At 44.1% G+C, this 22113-nt stretch overlaps 2 protein-coding genes across 3 annotated transcripts in view; both read right to left on the reverse strand.

The window, feature by feature from the left end:
* The window catches only part of SCG5 (secretogranin V), a 73272-nt gene extending 60891 nt beyond the window's left edge, over positions 1-12381 (reverse strand). Inside the window, exon 1 of the mRNA XM_004380597.2 lies at positions 12156-12381. Within this exon, the coding sequence (XP_004380654.1) occupies positions 12156-12381 (226 nt within the window). The remainder of the gene's footprint in view (positions 1-12155) is intronic.
* Positions 12382-18485: 6104 nt separating this feature from the next.
* ARHGAP11A (Rho GTPase activating protein 11A) overlaps positions 18486-22113 on the reverse strand; it is a 30644-nt gene continuing 27016 nt past the window's right edge. Inside the window, exons 11-12 of one of the 2 annotated variants that reach the window (XM_004380598.2) lie at positions 20828-20972; positions 18486-20483 (exon numbers count right to left, since the gene is read on the reverse strand). In XM_004380598.2, the coding sequence (XP_004380655.1) occupies positions 18901-20483; positions 20828-20972 (1728 nt within the window). In that variant the 3' untranslated portion in view covers positions 18486-18900. Of the gene's footprint in view, positions 20484-20745; positions 20973-22113 lie in introns of those variants that run through there. The other variant, XM_012556759.2, reaches the window with a different exon arrangement.

Raw genomic sequence — 22113 nt, forward strand, 5'->3', positions numbered from 1 at the left:
GTTGACATGTTGTGGGGTTGCTAACCATGCCATAAAACAATATGTGTACTAACTGTGTAATGAGAAACTAGTTTCTCATCTAAAGTACAATAAAAAAAAATAAAACAAAAATTTTGACAAAAAAAAAAAAGTTTAGCTGAGATGTTTGAAGTGTCTAAACTGGTGAAGAATTGAGATTTGGGAGGCCAGTTGCATTTCATACTTATATTCTTGTTTTCTTTATTTTGTGTCTTACTTGATACTCACCCAGGGTAACTTTATCCATTCCCATAGTCAGCCACCACTAACATGGTGATGACTCCAAAATTGATCTCTTCACCCAGACATCAATCCTATGTCACATACATCTAAATGCCTTCAGATCACCTGCCCTTGGATGTCCTAGGGCATCTTAAACAGGATATAAAAATAAGTCATCACTTTCATCTTCCCTATCCTGCCCCCGCAAAAAAAAATCCCCCTATTCCTTTTGAAGGATCCCTGGTAGGGCAATGGTTAAGCACTTGGCCGCTAATTGAAAGGTCGATGGTTCAAATCCAACAGCCTATCCATGGGAGAAAAGACCTGGCAATCTGCTTCCGTAAAGATTACAGCCTAGGAATCTCTCTGGGGCCATTCTACTCTGTCCTATAGAGTCGCTAGGAATCAGAATTGACTTGATGCGCGCAGCAACAACATTCCTTTTGAATTTATTATCACTATCCACACAATGGAGCCCTGGTGGCACAGTGGTCAAGAGCTCAGCTGCTAATCAAAAGGTCAGCAGTTGGAATCCACCAGCAGCTCTTTGGAAACCCTATAGAGCAGATCTACTCTGTCCAATAGGGTCACTATGAGTTGGAATCGACTCCATGGCAATGAGTTTGGTTTTTGTTTTTGTTTTTTTAATCCAGACAATTGTCCAAAACAAAAAACTATAAATCATCCAGCGATGTTTTTAAGGTTTGGAGTAAGGGTAGGCTCAAGGTGACCACAAAGGTTATGGGCCAAACTGGAGGCCCCAGCCCAGCCTAAAGCAGCCCTCAGTTCCATTGTTCTGGTTGGTTCCCCCAGGATTGGGATAGCCTAGAAACAGCCTTTAGTCAGGGTACCTGGGTCAACGTTAGCCCTGCTCTCTCCTTCCATTGCAGAGAGGTAGGCAGGAACTAACGGAGGTTCAGATACCAGTCTTCAGTATTCACTTCCGCCTGCCTTCCATCCTTCAAATGGGAAGCAACTGTTGCCACCCTGTGGCTACAGAGGGCACTGCAGCCCCTTACCCAGGCCGAAGGCTGGCTAGTAGAAGCTTTCTGAGGATCAGCTTCTTGAAACAGGCTGTGTCTTACAGAGGACTCTTTCTCTACGTTATATTTATTAAGAAAATAATATTGGTTCTATTTATTTTAATATGAAAATTTTGGAGCCCAAAGGAATTTTGGTATTCTTATGTTTGGCTGTACTGATTTAAAATTATTCAAAATTATCAAACACTAATATTTAATAAATTTCTATCTCAATGGATAGTAGTGTGCTAGATATCTGGTGGCCTAAAATTGTGAGGGAAACTCACAATAAATTTTAAATTAGACATCTAGCTCAACTGGCGTAACATAGTTTATAAAGAAAATGTTCTACATTCTACTTTGGTGAGTAGTGTCTGGGGTCTCAAAAGCTAGCGAGCAGCCATCTAAGACACTCCACTGGTCTCACCCCTTCAGGAGCAAGGGAGAATGAAGAAAACCAAAGACACAAGGGAAAGATGAGTCCAAAGGACTAAGGGACCACAACTACCGCAGCCTCCACCAGACTGAGACCAGTACAACTAGATGGTGCCCGGCTACCACCACTGACTGCTCTGACCGAGCTCACAACAGAGGGTCCTAGGCAAGGCTGGAGAAAAACGTAGAACAAAATTTTAACTCACAAAAAAAAAAGACCAGACTTACTGGTGTGACAGAGACTGAAGAATCCCCAAGAGTATGGCCCCTGGATACCCTTTTAACTCAGTACTGAAGTCACTCCTGAGGTTCGCCCTTCAGCCAAAGATTAGACAGGCCCATAAAACAAAATGAGACTAAAGGGGCACAACAGCCCAGGGGCAAGGACGAGAAGGCAGGAGGGGACAGGAAAGCAAAAAGAAAAAGAAAATGTTTTAAAATTAAAGTTAAAATGAATGGCTCTCTGAATTAGTCCCTTGGACGGCTGGTGGCTGTACTTGCTTCTGGGAGTAATGTAATGTTAGTCATTCAGCTATGTCGTAGGGACAATGAGCAAGCTTGGGCGAGTGAGCCCTGCTGAGATACACGGGGTACCGCAGCATACCTGAACGGCATTGCTGACATGGTGAGTCATCAAAAATAAGATCAGAGAAAGCCATTAAAGACTTAAAACCTGCTGTCAATAATCCACAAAGCGAGAGGAGGCAGGCCAGTAGTACATTTACTGTCTTAGTCATCTGAGGCTGCTCTAACAGAAATACCACAAGTGGATGGCTTCAACAAAGAGAAATTTATTCTCTCGCAGTCTAGCCGGTTACAAGTTCCAATTCAGGGCGTCAGCTTCAGAAGAAGTCTTTCTCTCTCTGTTGGCTCTGGAGGAGGGTCCTTGTGATACACCAATCTTCCCTTGGTCTGGGAGCTTCTCGGCACAGGAATCTCAGGTCCAAAGGACGCACTCTGCTCCCGGTGCTGCTTTCTTGGTGGTTTAAGGTTCCCATGTTTCTCTGCTCACTTCTCTCTTTTATATCTCAAAAGAGATTGGCTAAGACACTATCTAATCTTGTAGATCTCATCAGTATAACTGTCGCTAATCCATCTTATTACATCATAGTGATAGGATTTACAAAACACAGGGAAATCACATCAGATGACGAAATGGTAGACAATCATACAACACTGGGAATCATGACCCAGCCAAGCTGACAGATATTTTTTGGGGACACAATTCAATCCATGACAGTAACCCAACCAAAAAACCAAACCCACTGCTGTCGAGTCGATTCCTACTCATAGCGACCCTATAGGACAGAGTAGAACTGCCTCATAGGGTTTCCAAGGAGCACCTGGTGGGTTCAAACTGCTGACCTTTTGGTTAGCAGCTTAGCTCTTAACCACTGCACCACCAGGGTTTCCTAACAGTACCTAGTTATTCTGTCCCAGACAGTGAGCTGGAACCCCCCTCTGGCACGAGAAAACGATGGATCACGAAAGTTGCCAAGATCACACAAAGCTAGTAAATGGCATGGCCGAGACCCCACCCCAGTTCTCCTAGCTATCAAAATACATACTATTTTCTCTATATAACACCAAGTAGGTCCCTGTTCAACTGTCTTTACTTCGTGTTTTTGTTTTGCTTTGGGCTAAGAATTTATAGATGTGAAAGATCCTGCTTACCAAGTCGTGTCTAAGATGCCCAGGGAGAAGTGAAAACTAACCCCCAATCCTCTCTGGATGTTTTTGGCAAATGGCTTTCTTCCCAGCGACCACTCAGAGCTATTAACAACCAGGAGGCTACCAGGCTTCAGAAATCTTCCAAGATAAACTTCTATTCTAGCTGCCCCCTGCTGGTTTGAGTCCCAGAACTGCAAAATATCCTTCCTGTTTCTAGACAGACAGCTGTACAACAGGCAGAAACCTCGCACAGTGATGGTCACAGTCAAAAATCAGTCTACATAAACAGACATTTTTGCTGAGCACGTATTACTGAACTCATTGCGAGAACACCTAGATAGGTTTGGTTCTTTTTTAACACAGAATAAAAATAGAATATTTTCCTTGAACTGAAAAGAAAAAAAGTCTCAACAGATGCAGATATCAAACAGTTGTTAGGTGCCGCTGAGTCAGTTTATAGCCACCCCACGTACAACAGAACGAAACACTGCCCGTTCCTGCGCCATCCTCACAATCGTTGTTATGCTTGAGCCCACTGTTGATATCGCAGGCTGTTGATGAGTCTTTCACATCCTGATGCCGCATTCTTCTTCATATGGTCCAGCTTCTCGGATTATTTCCTCAGCATACAGATCTAATAAGTATGGTGAAAGGGTACAACCCTGACACACGCCTTTCCTGACTTTCAACCCCGCAGTATCCCCTTGTTCGGTTTGAACGACTGCCTCTTGATCCATGTACAGGTTCCACGTGAGCACAATTAAGTGTTCTGGGATTCTCACTGTTTGCAGTGTTATTGCCACTGGAAATATTTATTTTTCCTTGATATTATATATTCATTCCTCAAATATTTACTAAGTGCCTACTATGTGACTGGGTATAAAACAGTGAATAAAACAGATGGAGCCTCATGGAGCTTACCGTCCAGTGGGAGAGATGGACAGTAAGCCAGTAAACATTGTTAATTACAAGAAATGCCATGAAGCTTTAAAAAGTGGGGCAGTCCAACAGAAAATGAGGGGCTGCTCAGGTAGAACGGTGAGGGCAGGCATCGCTCAGTAGGTGACTTTGAAACCGAGACCTAAACACGAGAAAGATACAACTAAGCAAAGAGTGGGAGGAAGCTGTGTGAAAGTCACAAGGGGGGAAGAGACTGGTGTGACCGAGGCACTGAGGGGAGGCCAGCGTGCCTGGGACAGAGCACCAGAGGGTGAGCCTGCAGGGAACGAGACATCAGCTCGTGTGGATCCTTGTAAGTCACGGCAAGAAGCGTTATTGTTATTCAAGGTGCGATATGAAGCCACCGATTAGGTTTGAACCAGGCGAGTGACAGGATCTGATTGAAAGCTTTTATTTAAAAAATTCAACTCTGCCTTTCCTGCAGAGAACACTTTGGAAGGGACCAAGAGGAGAAGCAGGAAGAGCAGTTAGAAGGCAATTTCAGAAACCCACGCCAGAGGTAACGGTATCTTGGAGCAGGGTGTTTGAAGTGGAGCTAGAGAGAAGAGGACAAGCCAATCGCAGATACATTCTGGAGACAGAAATGAAATAAATTCTTATAATTTGGGTATAATGTGTGATGAGAGAAACAAAGATAACTCCCGGGTTTTTGCAGGGCATACATGGCTAGGTGGTGGCACTATTGATTGAGGTAGAAAAGAACGACGTGAACAGATTGGGGAAGGTGGTGGATGCAGAAATCCGGATTAAGGAATGGGAGTCTGGAGAATGATGTAAGCTTGTGGCTACACAAAAAAGAAATCTGGGCTGCATATACAAACACTGGAGTCATCGGCAAAGACACAGTGTACAGAATCAAGAGAGTGAATGGGGTCACCCAGGCAGATGAGCACTGAGCGCCGGAGAACTTAGCAATTAAAGACTGCATTACAGGCAAGGATAACTAGTAAACAAAACTGAGAATAATTAGAGGGAAAAAGCGAAGGGAATGAATAAAGCCAAAAGTATGCCATCTTGGTATATCTTGGCCTCAAAACCAAGAAAGAAAAGGGTTTTAAGGGAATGGTCAAGTGTATTGAAGAAGGCAGGAATGTAGGTGAATTTGGCATGGAGGCCGTTGACCTTGGTATGAACAATCTAAAAGGCATCTCAAAGTAAACATGATAAAACGGAACTTCTGATCTTCCCATGAAAACTCGCTCCTCTTGAAGTCTTCCATTTTCCTAGTTCCTTGAGTCAAAAATCTTGGTGTCACCTTTGACTCCTCTTTCTCTCGGCTCCTACATCCAACCCATCAGCAAATCCTGTAGGCTCTAACTTCTAAATAAACCCACAGTCTGACCACTTCTCACCACTTCCACAGCTATCAGGCTAGCACATCTCTCACCTGGACTATTACTTCCCCTCCCTCCCTACAGGAATACCTTTAACACAGCATTCAGAGTGGTCCTTTTTAAATGAGGGCTGATCACATCACTCTGTCCAACCCTCTAATTGCTTCACTTATTATTCAGAGGAAATGTCAGTTTTTATAGGCCTATAAAGCACTTGGCTGCTTACCAAAAGGTCAGCGGTTCAAACCCACTAGCCATTCCGCGAGAGAAGGATGTAGCAGTCTGCTTCCGTAAAGATCACAGCCTTGGAAACTCTATGGGGCAGTTCTACTCTGTCCTATAGGGTCGCTATGAGTTGGAATTGCAACACATTGCTGTCGAGTCGATTCCGACTCATAGCGACCCTATAGGACAGAGTAGAACTGCCCCACAGGCTTTCCAAGGCTGTAATATTTACGGAAGCAGACTGCCACATCTCTCTCCTGTGGAGTGGCTGGTGGGTTTGAACTGCCAACCTTTCTGTTAGCAGCCAAGTGCTCTACCACTGCACCACCAGGGCTCCTCTGGGTTATATTAGTTCTTAATAAGAGAATTAGAAACTAGCGTTCAAGTCTATGAGATAGTGTCTGTATAAATTACCATTAGGTTACTGAGGTCATATATCCCATTTAAAAAAAAACACCAAAAAAACTCTCTTTTAATACCACATTCCTTCAACTTTTGCTGTACCATTTTCAGCTGCCCTTCACAGTAAATGTTCATGAAAATCATACTTACTCCCCTCCCATTCTCTCCCTAGTCGGTTGTAGTCCACTGTTCCCACTGCTCATTCATTTCTTTAGCAAATATTTCTTGAGTGTCAGGCACTGTGTTAGGTATTGGGAAATAAACCTGAACCTCCAAGAGTGGCAAGGCAGGATAAACAAATAAAATATATAGTATGTCAGGTGGTTGTAAGCGCTTCTAAACAAAATAAAGCAGGGATGGGGGCTGGGGGAAACAATGTAAAGTAGGGATCGGGAACTCCTCACTGGAAAGACGAGCAAAAATCTGAAAGAGTTCCGAGAGTAAGCTCTGTGGTATGCGGAGGAAGAACATTCCAGGCTGAATTGTGTCCCCCCAAAATATGTGTCAGCTTGGCTAGGCCATGATTCCAAGTATTGTGTGACTGTCCACAATTTTGTTATCTGATGTGATTTTCCTATGGGTTGTAAATCCTACCTCTATGATGTTAACGAGGTGGGATTAGCGGCAGTTATGTTAAGGAGGAAGCACTCAATCTGTAAGATTAGGTTGTGTCTTAAGTCGATATCTTTTGAGATATAAAAGAGAGAAGTGAGCAGAGAGACAGGGGAACCTCATACCACCAAGAAACAAGAGCCAGGAGAATAGCGTGTTCTTTGGGCCTGGGGTCCCGGCACTGAGAAGCTCCTACACCAGGGGAAGACTGATGACAAGGACCTTCCCCCAGAGCCAACAGAAAGAGAAAGCCTTCCCCTGGAGCTGGCAACCCCGAATTTGGACTTGTAGCCTCCTAGTCTGTGAGAGAATAAACTTCTGTTTGTTAAAGCCATCTACTTGTGGGATTTCTGCTACAGCAGCACTAGATGACTAAGACAGTAGGGGTTGGGAACCCCTCACTGGGAAGATGAGCAAAAATCTGTAAGAGCTGAGAGAGTAGGCTGTGTGGTATGTGGAGGAAGAACATTCCAGGCTGACAGAACAGGAAGTACAGAAGCCATAAGATGGGAGCTGTTTGAGGAAAAGTTAGAAGGCTGGTGTGGCTGACGCCAAAAGACTCCAGGAGAGCAGCAGGAGATGAGACTTGGGTAATTGCAGGAAGGCAACGTGGGAATTTGGGTGTGTGGGGACAGATCACATAGGGCCTTATAAATAACCCATTGCCTTCAAGTCGATTCCGACTCATAGTGACCCTATAGGACAGAGTACAAATGTCCCACACATTTCCAAGGCTGTAATCTTTACGGAAGCAGACTGTCACATCTTTCTTCCGAGAAGCAGCTGGTGGGTTCAAATCACCAACCTTTCAGTTAGCAGCTTAGCACTTAACCACTGGGCCACCAGGGCTCCTTAGAACTAATATGCATCTTCATTAATGAGATGAATAAAATCCAAGGATGATACAATTAGCCGAATCAGAGTGAACAAAGTAAGACCGACATGTGTCTTCTACGTGCCATGTGTTAGGTCTGGGGTTATAAGAATGAACGAGGCTGCTCTGGGCCCTACCCTCCAGTCAGCTCCCACTCACAGCCAGCCCAGGCACAGCAGGATGAAATGGTGTCTGGTCCTGCGCCATCCCCATGATGGGCTGCAGATCGCTGACTGTCGTGATCAACAGGGCTTTCATTGACTGGTTTTTGGAAGTAGATCACCAGGTCGTTCTTCCTAGTCTGCCCTAGTCTGGAAGCTCTGCGGAAACCTGTTCAGCATCACAGCCACACGCAATCCACCGTGGACAGAAGGGTGGTGGCTGTGCGTGAGGTGCACTGGCCAGGAATCAAACCGGGTCTCCCGCGTGGGACATGAGAATTCTACCATTGAACCACCAGTGCCTCATTCCAGGAACTTAATTTTCATCTGGAGTCCCTGGATGGTGCAAACAGCTTATGTGTTTGCTAACAGAAAGGTTGGTGGTTTGAGTCCACCCAGAGACACCTAGAAAGTCCTGACCATCTCCTTAGGAAAAATATCAGCCATTGAAAATCCTATGAAGTTCTGCTTTGACACGCATAGAGTCACCATACGCTGGAATTGACTCGGTGGGGGCCTGGACCTGGAAATTCTCATCTGCAGTGATGACGATGAAGACTCACTCAGAAATGATTTCACCGTAGTACAGTCACGCAGGCTAAAACTTCATCTTGTCTTCTCTGGATGGGAATATCACCTCCTCGCAGATGAGTGAATTTAAATCCTACCTCCAGGCTAAGTGGAAACAGAGAGGTTAAGTAATTTGCTCAAGATCCCACCACTAATGCACGATGGAGCTGGCATTCGAATCCAGGTATCCTGAGAATAAAGTCTGTGCTCAAAATGACCTGCTGGATTTGTATTAAGGTTTACACCAGGATACATGTATTATGTATATTCTTTTATACAAATTAGAAAATACTTTCTGAGTCTTCATAATAAAATCCTAAAATAAATGTTGGAAGGTGTTATAGAAGAAACTCCATATATCCATGAACAGGGGTTCATTTACATGGAAGTCTGGGAATTAGCCTGAGTGAATGTCTGGACACCCACTGCTGTGGAGCAAATAAATGGATGAATGGAAACCATGTTATGTGCACATAAACAAGAATAAGATGCCAATAAAATAAACGCCAGGGCCCCGGGCTGAGACAAAGCGGACTTCCTATTTTGTTTCTTTGTCCCCCAACGTCTCTGGACTATTCTTTGTTAACACCCATCTAGGCTGTGGTAGGCAGAAGTCTAAGATGACTCCTGAGTCCCACCCTCTGGTGTACACGCCCTGCATGATCCTCTCCCTTTGAGAGACGAGGGACTGGGAATACAATGGGACAGCTCTCCGTTGTTAGATGGTAAAGGTGACGGGACAGTCACCCCGATTGTTGCAGTATATGAGATCCACCTTAGCAAACCTAAGGGATACTCTCCCCGTGGCCTTGAAGGAGTGAGCTGCCGTGCTGTGAGAGGGCCACAACCTGAGGGCAGCCTCTACTAGCTGAGAGGGACCGAGCGAGAAAAAGGGGACTTCAGTCCTGTAACAGAGGAGCACTGGTGGTGCGGTGGCTAAGCGCTCCGCTGCGAACTGAAAGGTCAGCCTGCGAGCGAATATGGTATCAAAAGAGAGACTTTTTTTTAAATGGGATATATGACCTCAGTAACCTAATGGTAATTTATACAGACACTATCTCATAGACTTAAAAGCTAGTTTATAGTTCTATTTTTAAGAACTGCTATTACCCAGGGGAGCCCTGGTGGCACAGTGGTAAAGCGCTCACATGCTAACAGAAGGGTCGGCAGTTCAAACCCACCAGCCGCTCCACGGGAGAAAGAGGTGGTAGTCTGCTTCCATAAAGATTACAGCCTTGGAAACCCTAGGGGGCAGTTCTACTCTTCTATAGGGCCGCTGTGAGTGGAATTGACTCGATGACAATGGGTTGGGTTTTTTTCTTAGTCCTATAACCACAGGAACTGAATTTTAACCTGGATGAGGGTGGACGAGGACCCGGAGCACAGCGGAGACTGCAGTCCCTCCAACACCTTGACTTCAGCCTGGGGAGACTCTGAGCAGAGGACCAGCTAACCCGTGCCCAGGGGGCTCCTGTGCCACGGAAACTGAGATCATAAATGGGTGTTGCTCTACGGTACAAAGTACGTGGTGATTTGTTACACAGCAACAGAAAGCTGAAACATAAGCCAACATCCATTCCTTACAGAGATTGTTAGAGGGGACCCAGGATTGCTACGCCCTCACGTTACTCCACGGGTAACAATGGAATCACCATTTTTAATCCTGGGTTGTCCTAATCCAAGCTCCTTCATATCTCCATGCCTTTTCACTTGCTCTTCCCTCTGCCTGGAATGCCCGGCTGCCTCAGATGAATTCACTCAAACTTTAGAAGCCAGGCAAATGTTGCTTCTTCAAAGAACCATTCCCTTGAACCACTCCTACCCACCCGCAAGCAGAATAACTTACTCCTACTCCTTGCTTCCGTGGCAGCTGTATACATCTTCCCAAACACTTGCCATGATAGGATGCAGTAACTTTTTATACCCACCCTCCACCCCCACCCCTGCCACCCGGGAGTCTCTGGGTGCAAATGGAAAGGTTGGAACCCACCCACAGGCGCTTCCGAAGACAGGTCTGGAGATCTGCTTCTAAAAGATCACCGCCTTGAAAACACTATGCAACACAGTTGAGTTCTGTACATGTGGGCTCCCCATGAGTTGGAATCGACTTGACAGGTAACTAACAACAGCCCCCCGCAACACACACACACACCCAGGACGGTGAATGTTTCAGGGCAGAGCTGCCCAGACGTCTGCACAGTGACTGGCATATAAACCGTTGCTTTCGAGTTGGTTCTGACTCACAGACACGCCATATGTTGCAGAGTAGAACTGCCTTCCATAGGTTTTCGCAACCGTGACCTTTTGGAAGCAGCTAGCCAGGCCTTTCTTCCGAGATGCCTCTGGGTGGGTATAAACAGCCAAACGTTTGGTTAGTAGCCAAGCATGTGAACCGTTGGTGCCACCCAGGGGCTAAATAGTTGGATTCTAGTGAATGAAACGAGGCTGTGGATGAACACAGGCTTCTGAAGTTCTGATGAACACAGAGAGTTGCTGTTTCTTTTCCAGCAGAGACGATCAGGCCTCCAGGCACTAACACTGTGTTAAAAGGGCTGATATTTACTGTCTCAACACAGCTGCTCTGAAATGGATGGGTGCACCTTGAAGTGACAGTGGTAGGTGCCAGCAAGGATTCGGTCTCCCCAAAAGCGGTGCCGTGAAGCCTGCTGATTTTTTCTGATTCGAGCCCTACGCTAGGGTTGCATGCTTGCTGATTCAAACCGTGTTTTAACCCCTTCCTGAAATCAAATGTCAACTGAAATAGACAAGAACCCTACAGAGTTAGTTTTACTCCGCAGCTTAAACACCTAGGGTAGCAAGACAGAAACGTGAATCATGTGTCAAGACACTCATGGTGTTCACAGGACCCCAGGGCAGGTAGCATTTTCTGGAGATCACAGACTCAGGCAAAATTACGCATCATCAATCCCCACGGAATGTCATTTCGCTGGGTATGTGTTTTGAGAACATATTGAGAAAATGTTCATATCCCTAATATGCTGTCCTTAGGACCCACTCTGATGGGCCAATGATTGAACTGTAAGGAAGTGCTCCTTTGCATTTCACCTAAATCAACCACGCTATGGCTTTAGGGCTCCACTTCAGGGGAGAGGCGATCACTCAGAACCCAAGAGGAACCCAAGCAAAAGACACGGATATAAGGCTCCTGTCTGATGCTGCATCACAAGATGCTCATACTCCTCTTGGGTGTATCTGGAGTCGTTCCGAAGAATCAAATCAGATCCTGCGGGTCCTACATTTCGGGAAGCGTTTACAAATTCTGCCTGGTAGTGGCTCTAAGAGGCAACCAGCTGGGGACGCAATTTCCCTAAGATCAGTAGTAGGGAAAAACATGGGTTCTGGGTTCCAATCTATCTTAAGGTGCTACCTCTTTCAGTCAACACGTATTAACGGAGCACCCATTATGTACCAGATTTTGTGCTAGGGGCTGGGGCGAGAGCTGGGAATTAGATAGATGAGGCCCCTGTCCTCACGGGATTTATGGTCTCACATGGGTGTGTGTGTACACACTGTGTACACAAAGAAGAAAGGGAAAGTGGAGGGGGGAGAGGAAATAGAATCCCTCTAAAATGTACTAACTATTTAAAATGCTTATAAAAACTTCACACTGGCAGAACACGGTAAATACCTTCGATGCTCTGTGGGCCCACGAGATTCATGGCCTGGTGCGCTGGATATTCTACCCGTGGCCTGGCAATGCCCAACTGCTCCATAACGCCATGGAGTAGCCTCTGGATATCTGTTTCTGAGACCCGGTCAGGCGCCCGAGGACTATAAGCAGATGTCGGGGTCCATCCAAATGCCAACCAAAACAGTAGGCCAGACGGCAGGTTAAAGACCCTTCGGGAGACCATTTTTAATCCGCTGAAAAAAGACCAAACATCTAGCGATTAGCCGCGATTGGCAATCGTGATAAAACGATCATGCAACCACCTCAAGGACCACCCAGAAAGGGGACACAATTATAAAATCTTTAAGAGTTTTGCTTTTGTCTTAAGTGTCTACCCTATGCAGGACATCTACTGTGGGATGGTATTAAAGAAACAAAACAGTCCGAGGTATCCAGTTCCTCCATACTTGCATTCTTGGGAAGGCTCGCCTGGAACAGCAGTTCTTGTCCCTTTTTTTTTTAATGTTTATAGCCTTTATTTTCTTGTTCGTGACTTACAGACTATACAGAACATTCAAGGGCAGCAAATATTTGTACATGTTGATGGAAGCTTGCCTAGGTGGAAAACTCTGGGCCATTCTCAGGGATAGGTAGAAGATTTAAGAAATTCCTGTCGTGTCTCTAAAAATGTTGTTGGCTGCGATGGTCTGTAAGAAGAATAGATATTGCAAAGTATAAAATTTCATATTTACATTTACATATACTTATATTTCAAAATATAAAGTAAATATGGGGTACAACCCACTTTACACATGACTTAACCATATATATAAAACACAGTCTTAGCACTAATGAGACAAGCCTGCCATAAAAATGGTAGCTGGCAAGATACAGACGCAGGCCTCCTGGTGGCGCAGTGGTTACGAGCTACGGCTGCTAACCAGAAGGTCGGCAGTTCAAACCCACCAGCTGCTCTTTGGAAACCCTATGCGGCAGTTCTACTCTGTCCTATAGGGTCGCTATGAGTTGGAATCGACTTGACCGCAACAGGGTTTTTGGTTTAGTCTAGCATGGATATCAGATTCAGACAACTATATACTCGGAATCCATTGCTTTAATGTAAAGAGAATTATAGTTATTTTTGATTTATAGTTATAATCTAGATTAACTATCAGATGAATTCTCCATAGACGGGCAGTCTGCCTTTCCTAACACTGAGAATTTTTTCCAAAGTAACCTTTTCCTCTGCCTTCACATTACTCTTTGGCTTCAAAATGATCAAGAGTTTCCAGCCATCTGTCTCAGCCCTTAGCTAGTCTTGTGAAAAATCAATCTACTCATAAGCAGTAATTTCATGAGAGGAGTCTGATTTTGATTTACTTCTTCTGACCTTCAGGGCAAGTAAATTTGGTCTTGATAGTGCCTGTTCTCATTCTCATTTTGTTTTTATCCTTGCATCTCTCAGAAAGTTCTGCATGACCTCAACCCAACCACCCTCACCATCGCTTCCCGCTATGAAAAGGAAAAAACAAAACACATCTTGCCTCAATTTTGAGAAGGGGAGAAGGATAGTGACATCTTGTGTTTTCCCAGATTCAGGGGAGAAAAGGCTAATAATAGGAAGGCCTTAGGGAGAAACAAACAGTAAAGAAGGGCAGAAAGGTATGGGGGTGGTGGAAAAGGACGTTTTAGCTTATCAAACACCTGTTCTATTTGCGGTCCTCACAGGAACGTAAACACACACACACACACACACACACACACACAGGCCCTGCCCTGCCATCTGGTAGGGAGATGAGGTTTGCTTGGTCAGCCTTGCACTAGGTGGGTGATCTTGGCGAGTGCCTCAGTGTTCTCATCTGCAAAAAGGGGATAATAAGCGTATCTACCTTATAGGGTTGTTGTGAGGATAACTGTGCAAACGCATGTACGAGGACTTAGTGCCAGGCAGAGTGAGCCCCCAGAACGTTTGCTATGGTTGTGTTGGCAATATTGCCTCAGGCTAGCCTGTTTATCTTTACAGTTCTGGAGATTAGAATTTGGCGACGGGCGGCGAGGACACAAAGAAGACACAGCAGATGAGGGAGAGGGAGAACCCTAGTCTGGGGAGTCCGCCTGTCCTAAATTTGGGGTCCTGTGGCGATGCGTTCAGAACAAGGGGGCAGTATTCAGTGCCGCCCGCCCTCTGCAGCTGCCTAGCCTGCTGAGGACTGGCGGATGCTTCAGGCACCAGCCCGGCAAACCCTTCTTTTTGATCACCCCTCTTTTTTATTTTTTTGAGGGGGATGGTTGAGGAGGCAAAACCACATATTTCCTTCCCTGAAAGGGGAATATTCACACCCCCTATATATTTTTCTGTCAAAGGAAAGGCTTTCTCCAGTCACTTCTAGATAGAAAACCTTGCTACCCTAAGAGCTGAAAACAGCTCTTGGCTGCAGCCCCAAAGCCTGCGTTTGTGACGGAAAAGGCCCGAGGCAGGCGCCAGCCTCTCCATCCATCCCCCTCTTCTCCGGTCCGCTCTGAATGCAAGATGTCCGTCTTATTTCCATCCCCTGCCGACACCGTTCTTATCCGATGCGCCTCCCAATCTCCCTGGGCACCCCTGCCTCCTTGTGCACAGCCAAGCCCCCGACCCCCACCCACCCTGTGTCCGGCCCCGACCTCCCCCAGCTGGAGGATTTCAGCAGGAAGCCCTCCTTCAGGGCGACCCCAAAGGGGCCGCGGGTCTGGGGGCAGTCACTGTGCAGGCGGAGCCCGCATCCACGCGGTACTCACCGAGGGGCCGCCCGGAGCCTGCGGCGGTCTGGGCCTCGGGCGCGCGGGCGGGGAGCAGGGCGCGCGGGCAGCAGGGCGCGCGGGCGGGGAGCAGGGCGATCGGGCAGCCGGGCGCGCGGGGCTCGGGCCTCACCGCCTCCGCCTCTTCGCTCCGCCCCGGGCCCGCCTCCAGCAGGTGCGGGCCGCCCGGCCGGGACTCCCGGAGCGCATGCATGGAGGGATGTGCCCCTCGCCATTCGTTCTGCGTACAAACGTCTCCTCCTCCGTTACAGAACAGCTTTAAAAATTCTTTGGCTTAGAGTAGACACGCCCATAGGACCACACGAGACTAAAGGGGCACACCAGCCCAGGGGCAAGGACGAGACAGGAAAGCTGGTAACGGGGAACCCACGGTCGAGTAGGGGAGAGCTGACATGTCGTGGGGTTGGCAACCAGTGTCATAAATCAATATGTGCGCTGTTTAATGAGAAACTAATTTGCTCTGTAAACCGTCTAAAGGACAATAAAAAAAATGTTAAAAAAAAATTCTTGGCCTTAAAGACGGAAGAAGCAACGGTGTGGGGTGACAAAAAGCTGAAGAGGTCCCAAGAACTTTTAATGGTGGCAATGATGTGATAAGGTACACACTGCTTTCATGACCCCCTTCATTGATCAGTAACACTGGAGAGGTATTTAATCGAGGATGCTAGAAAAATCTGTTAAATACGTCAACGGACACTTGAAAACCTCTAGGAATATTAGTTCTGAGAATTATATCCAAACCTTCACACCAATTATCTATGAAAATTCCAACTTTGGCCTGAAGAGACCCAGGATTTACAGCATATTGCAGAAAATACATCCAGGTAGATTCAGGATTCTTCTGTTAATAAGGGTTTATGGTGGCGCAGTGGTTAAAAGCTCAGCTGCTAACCAAAAGGTAGGCAGTTCAAATCCCCCAGCTGCTTCTTGGAAACCCTATGGGGCAGTTCTACTCTGTCCTGCAGGGTCGCTATGAGTCAGAATCGACTCAGTGGCAACGGGTTTGGTTTTTTTGGTAAGGGTTTATACAGCACCTACTATGTGCAGTTTTGAACATCTGAAATGTGTTCAAATATAAAATTTGAACTGTAAAGCCATATAATGAACACTATTTTAAATTTCTTTGATCGAGGACTGGGGATGAGTCGGGTACCTGGGAGATCTGAGTGACTAAATAACTTGATGTTAGAATCCCAGTCTCCTTACCTTAGCTCTATGCAGCAAATCCATTACCACCAACAGCGATTTATGCAAAGAACACCGTTGTTAGCTGTGGTTGCGTCGATTCTGACTCATGGTGACCCCACGCGTGCAGAGTAGAACTGTGCTCCACAGGGTTTTCAAGGCTGTGACCTTTTGAAAGCAGATCCTGTGCTTCTGGGTGAGTTCAAACTGCCAACGTTTTGGCTAGTAGTTGAGTGCTTAACAGTTTGTGCCACCCTGGGACTCCACGCAATGAATAGGGCTGACAAGTTCATTCCTGCGACACATGGCCTTTTGGTCTGAAGCCAAGCAAGGCCCCTTCCTAGAGCTTTTGTTCCACAGCTGCTCTGCTTCCTGCTTATTTCAATGCATGTGACGTCATTAGGACTTATATTATCTATCCTCAAGGCTCCAAGACCACGTGAGCCTTAGTATTTACTATTCACACACAAAGTGGTTTTCAATTCTGAATTTTACTTTAACATTGTCCAGTCACCTTCACTTTGTGCTTAGGAATATGGAGGTCATTATAATTTACTGCTTTTGTGGTAAATGGAAACTTGACTGAAATACTCCAAAATGTCTGCGCTCCACATGAAATTTCACATTAAAAAAAAAAAAAAAATCTATCAGCTATATCCTGGGCTTGATGATTATCACAATCCCATATTAAATTCTTACTTGCTATAGAATGTTGCCAAGCAGACTACTGCTTTAAGTTCTGTATGACTGTACCATTTGTTGCTTGTAAGATAATTATTAGACATCTACACTTATGAGTAAAGTGAAAAGAATTCTTGAAGTTACAGCACGTGTAAAACTTTGTAAAGTACCTTGTATATTTACTGTATCACTTGAGGTTAGTAAGCTGGGACATTATCACCTCCATTTTGTATAAGAAAAAACAACAGAGACTGTCAAGTCTAAAACTCAACTTTCCCGATGCCTTCTCTAATTACCACACCTCCAAACTATTCATTTTCATATTCCTGTTGTGCATGGCAGTTTTCAGCTAACAAAAACGGAGTGACATGTGGATAGTTTTTCTCTCGTGAACAAACATCTTTATTGATTCATCCGTCAGAAAAGCCGCTGAGTCAGGTGATTTGTAGTTAGCTTCATATGCTTTCCTCCCGAATCAGTGATCCAATTTACCATTTCATTCCATCCCCTACAATATGTCTTTTAAGAGGTTCAAAAGTTAGAGGAAAAAAATTGCTTTAAACTAGGCAACATACATCTCAGCGTTCAGGAATATTTTCTATTTCTACTTCCTACTGGAAATACCACAAAGATCTGAAACGCATGCCTGGTCTTTATTATAAACCTGTTTTGACAACAGGTAAACACGATGTTTATAGATTTTCACAGGCTCTATATAGTCAAATACTAATTCTAACCGAGGGTTAATTCCTAGAGAATGAATATAGAGATAGGAAACAGCTTTGAAATAAAACAGAGATACCGTTGCCAAGCAGAACTTTGTAAAGCAGACGTTCGATATTGCGAACTTCCTCATGGGTAAGTCCGGGTGCTCTGAGCAGGCCTGCCGTTCTGTCCTGCTCTGCTCCAACATCCCCACGCGGCACACTAACAGCTGACCTGTAGGACAGTCGTAAGTGATCGGTTCTGCCTGCTTGTTCTTTTCTCAAAAACCTAGACAGTGTGTTCTATTGTTCATCGTACTATTTTCTTAAAGATTTGTAGTTTCTAAGATTTCATTTAATAATTCCAAATGTAAATTTAGACGGATTTGCTTGACAATTGGGGTTAAGTATTAAACCACTTTGAATTTCTAGTAGGGTCTCAGGCAAGTCATATTCCAGAAAATTCTCTTTAATGTCTATGCTAAATAAATAACATTTACACACAAGACAAAACCACTGCAGACTTTCATCCTAGCTAAATGTACAGAGGTGCATCAACTATTTGAAATTCTAAAATCAAGCATGTGCAAATAAGAAATCACCTTGATTAAACTTCTTTCAAGTTTAATTATTCCTCCTTAAATAATTAAAAAATTCTATATTGGACAAAACAGATACAAATGTATTTGTGCAAATTAACTTAAAACATAGTATGGCTTCAAGGTCATCAATTACTTCTCCATCATTGTAATAGAGGAGCCCACTTTAATCATTATTCTGCTTTAGTCATTCTTAGTTCAAATGCATACACTGTACAAATCTACAGACAATACAAACCTAATAACTCTGTCCCAAACAGGAATAAAGTATTAGGATATTATTGAGTAAATGAATTTCTAGGAATTTTGAGTAAAGACAACAAACATTAATTTTATATAAGTGGAGAAATAAAATTTGCAGGGTTTATCTCTTCCCCTTCCATGTCTGGGTATGTCTGTGGAAACCTGATCTGACACAGGAGGAATCACAGCAAATGGGCACAGCTCCCTCCACTCATTCTATCACACACAGAAATAAAATTCAAGCACATTTCAAATGTCAATTACTTAAACATTCAGCCAACAATTTCTTTAAAAAGCTAACATGTATCTCTGCTTTAAGAGATCACAATAAAATTAAAAGTAGTTTAAATACTGCCGTAATTAAGAAAAACCAAGTCATCATTTATACAAGTATAAAATCCAAGTTGCTTGTACAGTGAAATAAAAATGTTTCAGAGAAAAAACTATGATGTAATAATCATCCTGAGCTACAAAGTAACGTGTGGATTATTTCTGCAAGTCCTATCTCTGATTGCTAATTTTCTTTACATTAACAACAAGAATACCATTTACCACTTACAAGTCTACAGGTTTACTGGTTGATAGGAGCTGAGTTTTTCCAATAGGAGCTTTTGGAGAACCTTTATACCAAGCCCTTTCTCTTTCTGATGGTTTCCTAAGGCCTCTGTTATCTACCCCAGGAGAAAAGGCTGTATTGTTATTTACAACAGATTTTAGTATATCATAATTAGTAACGTCATCCAAAGGAACCTTAATTAGGTCGTGAGATACCACTTCCTGTTTACAAATCCTAGTAGACCCAAGAGAAGCATTCACCAGGTCTCGGTGCCTCTTCGTCTTTGAGGAAGATTTAGAAGTTAACTCCATACTTGATTTTGAAACTGCATCAACATTTGGCTGTTCGTGCGACATAGATTTCTGTTCTTTAACACCTGATTTGTTACATGGGATAGAGGACGCATTTTCTACCCAAGAAAGAGCACTGTCACAGCTCACTGCTTTAACCAGAGGAGACGCAGCATCCCCATGACTCGCCGACTTGTGGTTTACAGCTTGTCTGTGATACTCCAACAAAGAATTGATTCGTCTGACAGACTGACGAACAGGGGTACGCTGAAACTTGAGAGGTGACTTCACGTTGGTTCTATTCGGTTCATTTAAAGAGAGTTGATTAAACCACTGTATGTGGTCTGAAACCTTGCCATGCTCTGTCACCTGGACACTCTGTGACACCGTTTCATAGCGTGTTCTCACCAGCGAATGCTGTTTAACAATCCTCACAGGCTGAGGCTTTGGTACGTTTGTCACACGGCATGGGACGTGCTCTGAGGAAGACGATTTAGTCACACCCGCCCCAGCAGCTGCACGTTTTACTAAGTTTTCTTCGATCGGTCTCTCATCCTCCTTTCCTTTAGGATTTAGTTGATCTCTTGGGGACTCCTGTTTCTTTAGTTGTTTATCCCTGGGGAGTTCGTGCTTGCTGGAATAATCTTTTGGTGTGTCTGAACAAACACCTTTTTCATGCTCCATCTTCATCTGAGTTGCATGACATTTTAGAGTTGCTTCTTTGCCCAAGTTTTGCATTTGATATAGTGAGAAGCCTCTCTCTGAAAAACTGTTTTCCTCTTTACTAGTGTGGTGTTCGTACTTTTCCTCTGATTCTACCACAGTCAAATCATGAGTTTCAAATAGATTTTTCTCTGGGCTATATTCTACATAAGACGTTTCATTTAATTCTACTTTCCCCACGTTAGTTATTGATAATTGCCTGTGATTTATCAACTCATGAAGATTACTTCCGGATTCAGAAAACGCTTTCTGAATTTTCACTAAGGTCTCTGTGGTCAAGTTACTTTCATCCCCACTAAGGGTGTTTCCAATTACACTGCCTTTATACTTATTGTGCACACTGGAAGGGGTGAGTTCATATGAAGTCACAGATGACTTTTCAGCCGCTAGATCAGGCTCCAAAGATGAGTTTACCACCTCGAGATTTCCCACCATCAGAGATGTTTCATTTGCATCTACTTCTTGAAAAGTTGAATTACTAGGTCCTGTCCAAGACATTCGATAGTTTGTTCCACCCAGTCGTTCTGGAGTTAGCAAGTTTTCCTCAGACTTACTGATCTTTTTCGAACCTGAAATAAAGCAGTTGAGTACTTTTAATCCTTTATATTCAACCTAGTTCTGAAATGTTACTCAAACACACGACAAATAAAGGTATTCAGCATTTAATTCCAATAAATCAAAGATTTATATTAGAAGAAAAAATTTTTTAATATAAAAACATCAAATAGTTTTCTATTTACATTTATACACATCCTCAAACTGTTGACTGAAAATATGTTGCCAATTCAAATGTTTTCACTATTCAGACACGAACTTGTAATTTCTCGCAGGGCAAATTAATATATTTTACCATTAAAAAGCAACTAAAACAGGCTTTTGGAGGAAAAACTCTAACAATATCATGTAAATGTACCTTTCTTTGTTAATCTTTCATCAATTTCTGGGCTAAAAAGCAGACCTGTTTTTACAGATTCAATCCCATTTTTTAAACTTTGTTGGTTTGCAAGTCGCCGACCAACATTTTCACATCTGTTGACACCAGAACATGAACATCCATTCTGTACAGAAGAAAAAAATTGAAAAAGAGTTTGGTTAAGAAATAAACTTAGTTAATGTGAAATATTAAGACAAAGTAGTTTTTTGTAGTTAACAAAATCTTCTACAGCAGATTAAAAATAATCTAATTGGGAAACAACTTCATAACAAACATAAATACACGTGCATGCTATTGAAAACTGTAAGCTGATATCTTATTTTTTGATTAAAATAAAAACAATCTCCCATAGTCATTAATTAAAAAAAAATAAGTCCGGGGGCTTACTTTATGCCAGGGCTTTTTCACATTAGTGAAAATACAGACAAAAATTCTACCCTTGTGGAGTTTACATTCCAGACAGGGACTTGGACAAAAACAAGATAAAGAGTAAATTATATTATATAACATACAAAGTGGAAAGTGTTCTGGAGAAAAGTAAAGCAGGGTCAGAAGGCTACAGAGTGGTGAAGGTGAGGGTGTAATTTTACACAGATCAGGAAGAAGATGTTTTTGGAGTAAGGACCTGGAGGTGAGAAGGAGAACTATGAGGTTACAGGAGGAACAACACTCCTGGCAGAAGAAATGCCGGTGCAGGCTCTGAGGCTATGTGACAAACAGTGAGGGGCCGGTGTGGATGGAGCAGAGGGAGCGACAAGAGGGCAGGAGCCGAGGAAGAAGAGGTGGGCTGAGAACAGATCATACAGCGCTTTGCAGGACAATGCAGTAACTTCGGCTTTCATTCAGAGTGAAGTCAGGAGTCAGGTGACCTACCCTGGGCTGTGAGGGAATAAATGGCTGCAGTACTGCAGCAAGGGTGGGAGCAGGTAGACCGGCTAGTGGGAGTTAGCAGGGCTTACTGCAGTAATCCAGGAGAGACGACGGAACTTAAGAAGGTGGAAAAAGTAGCACAAGGATTGGTCATCAGAACCTGGATCTACTGTGAAAACAGAAGTTAAAGCAGACAGGATTCCCCAATGGACTAGACATGGCATGCGGGAGAAAGATGTCAAGAATGCCTTCCTGGTATTATGCTGAGTGAAATTAGTCAGTCGCTAAAGGACAAATATTGAATAAGACCACTATTATAAGAACTCAAGAAAACTGTTTAAACACAGAAGAAACATTCTTTGATGGTTACGAGGGCGGGGAGGGGGGGAGAGGGG

The sequence above is a fragment of the Trichechus manatus genome, unplaced genomic scaffold (genome assembly GCF_000243295.1).
Source record: "Trichechus manatus latirostris isolate Lorelei unplaced genomic scaffold, TriManLat1.0 scaffold00076, whole genome shotgun sequence".
NCBI classification, from domain to species: Eukaryota; Metazoa; Chordata; class Mammalia; order Sirenia; family Trichechidae; genus Trichechus; species Trichechus manatus.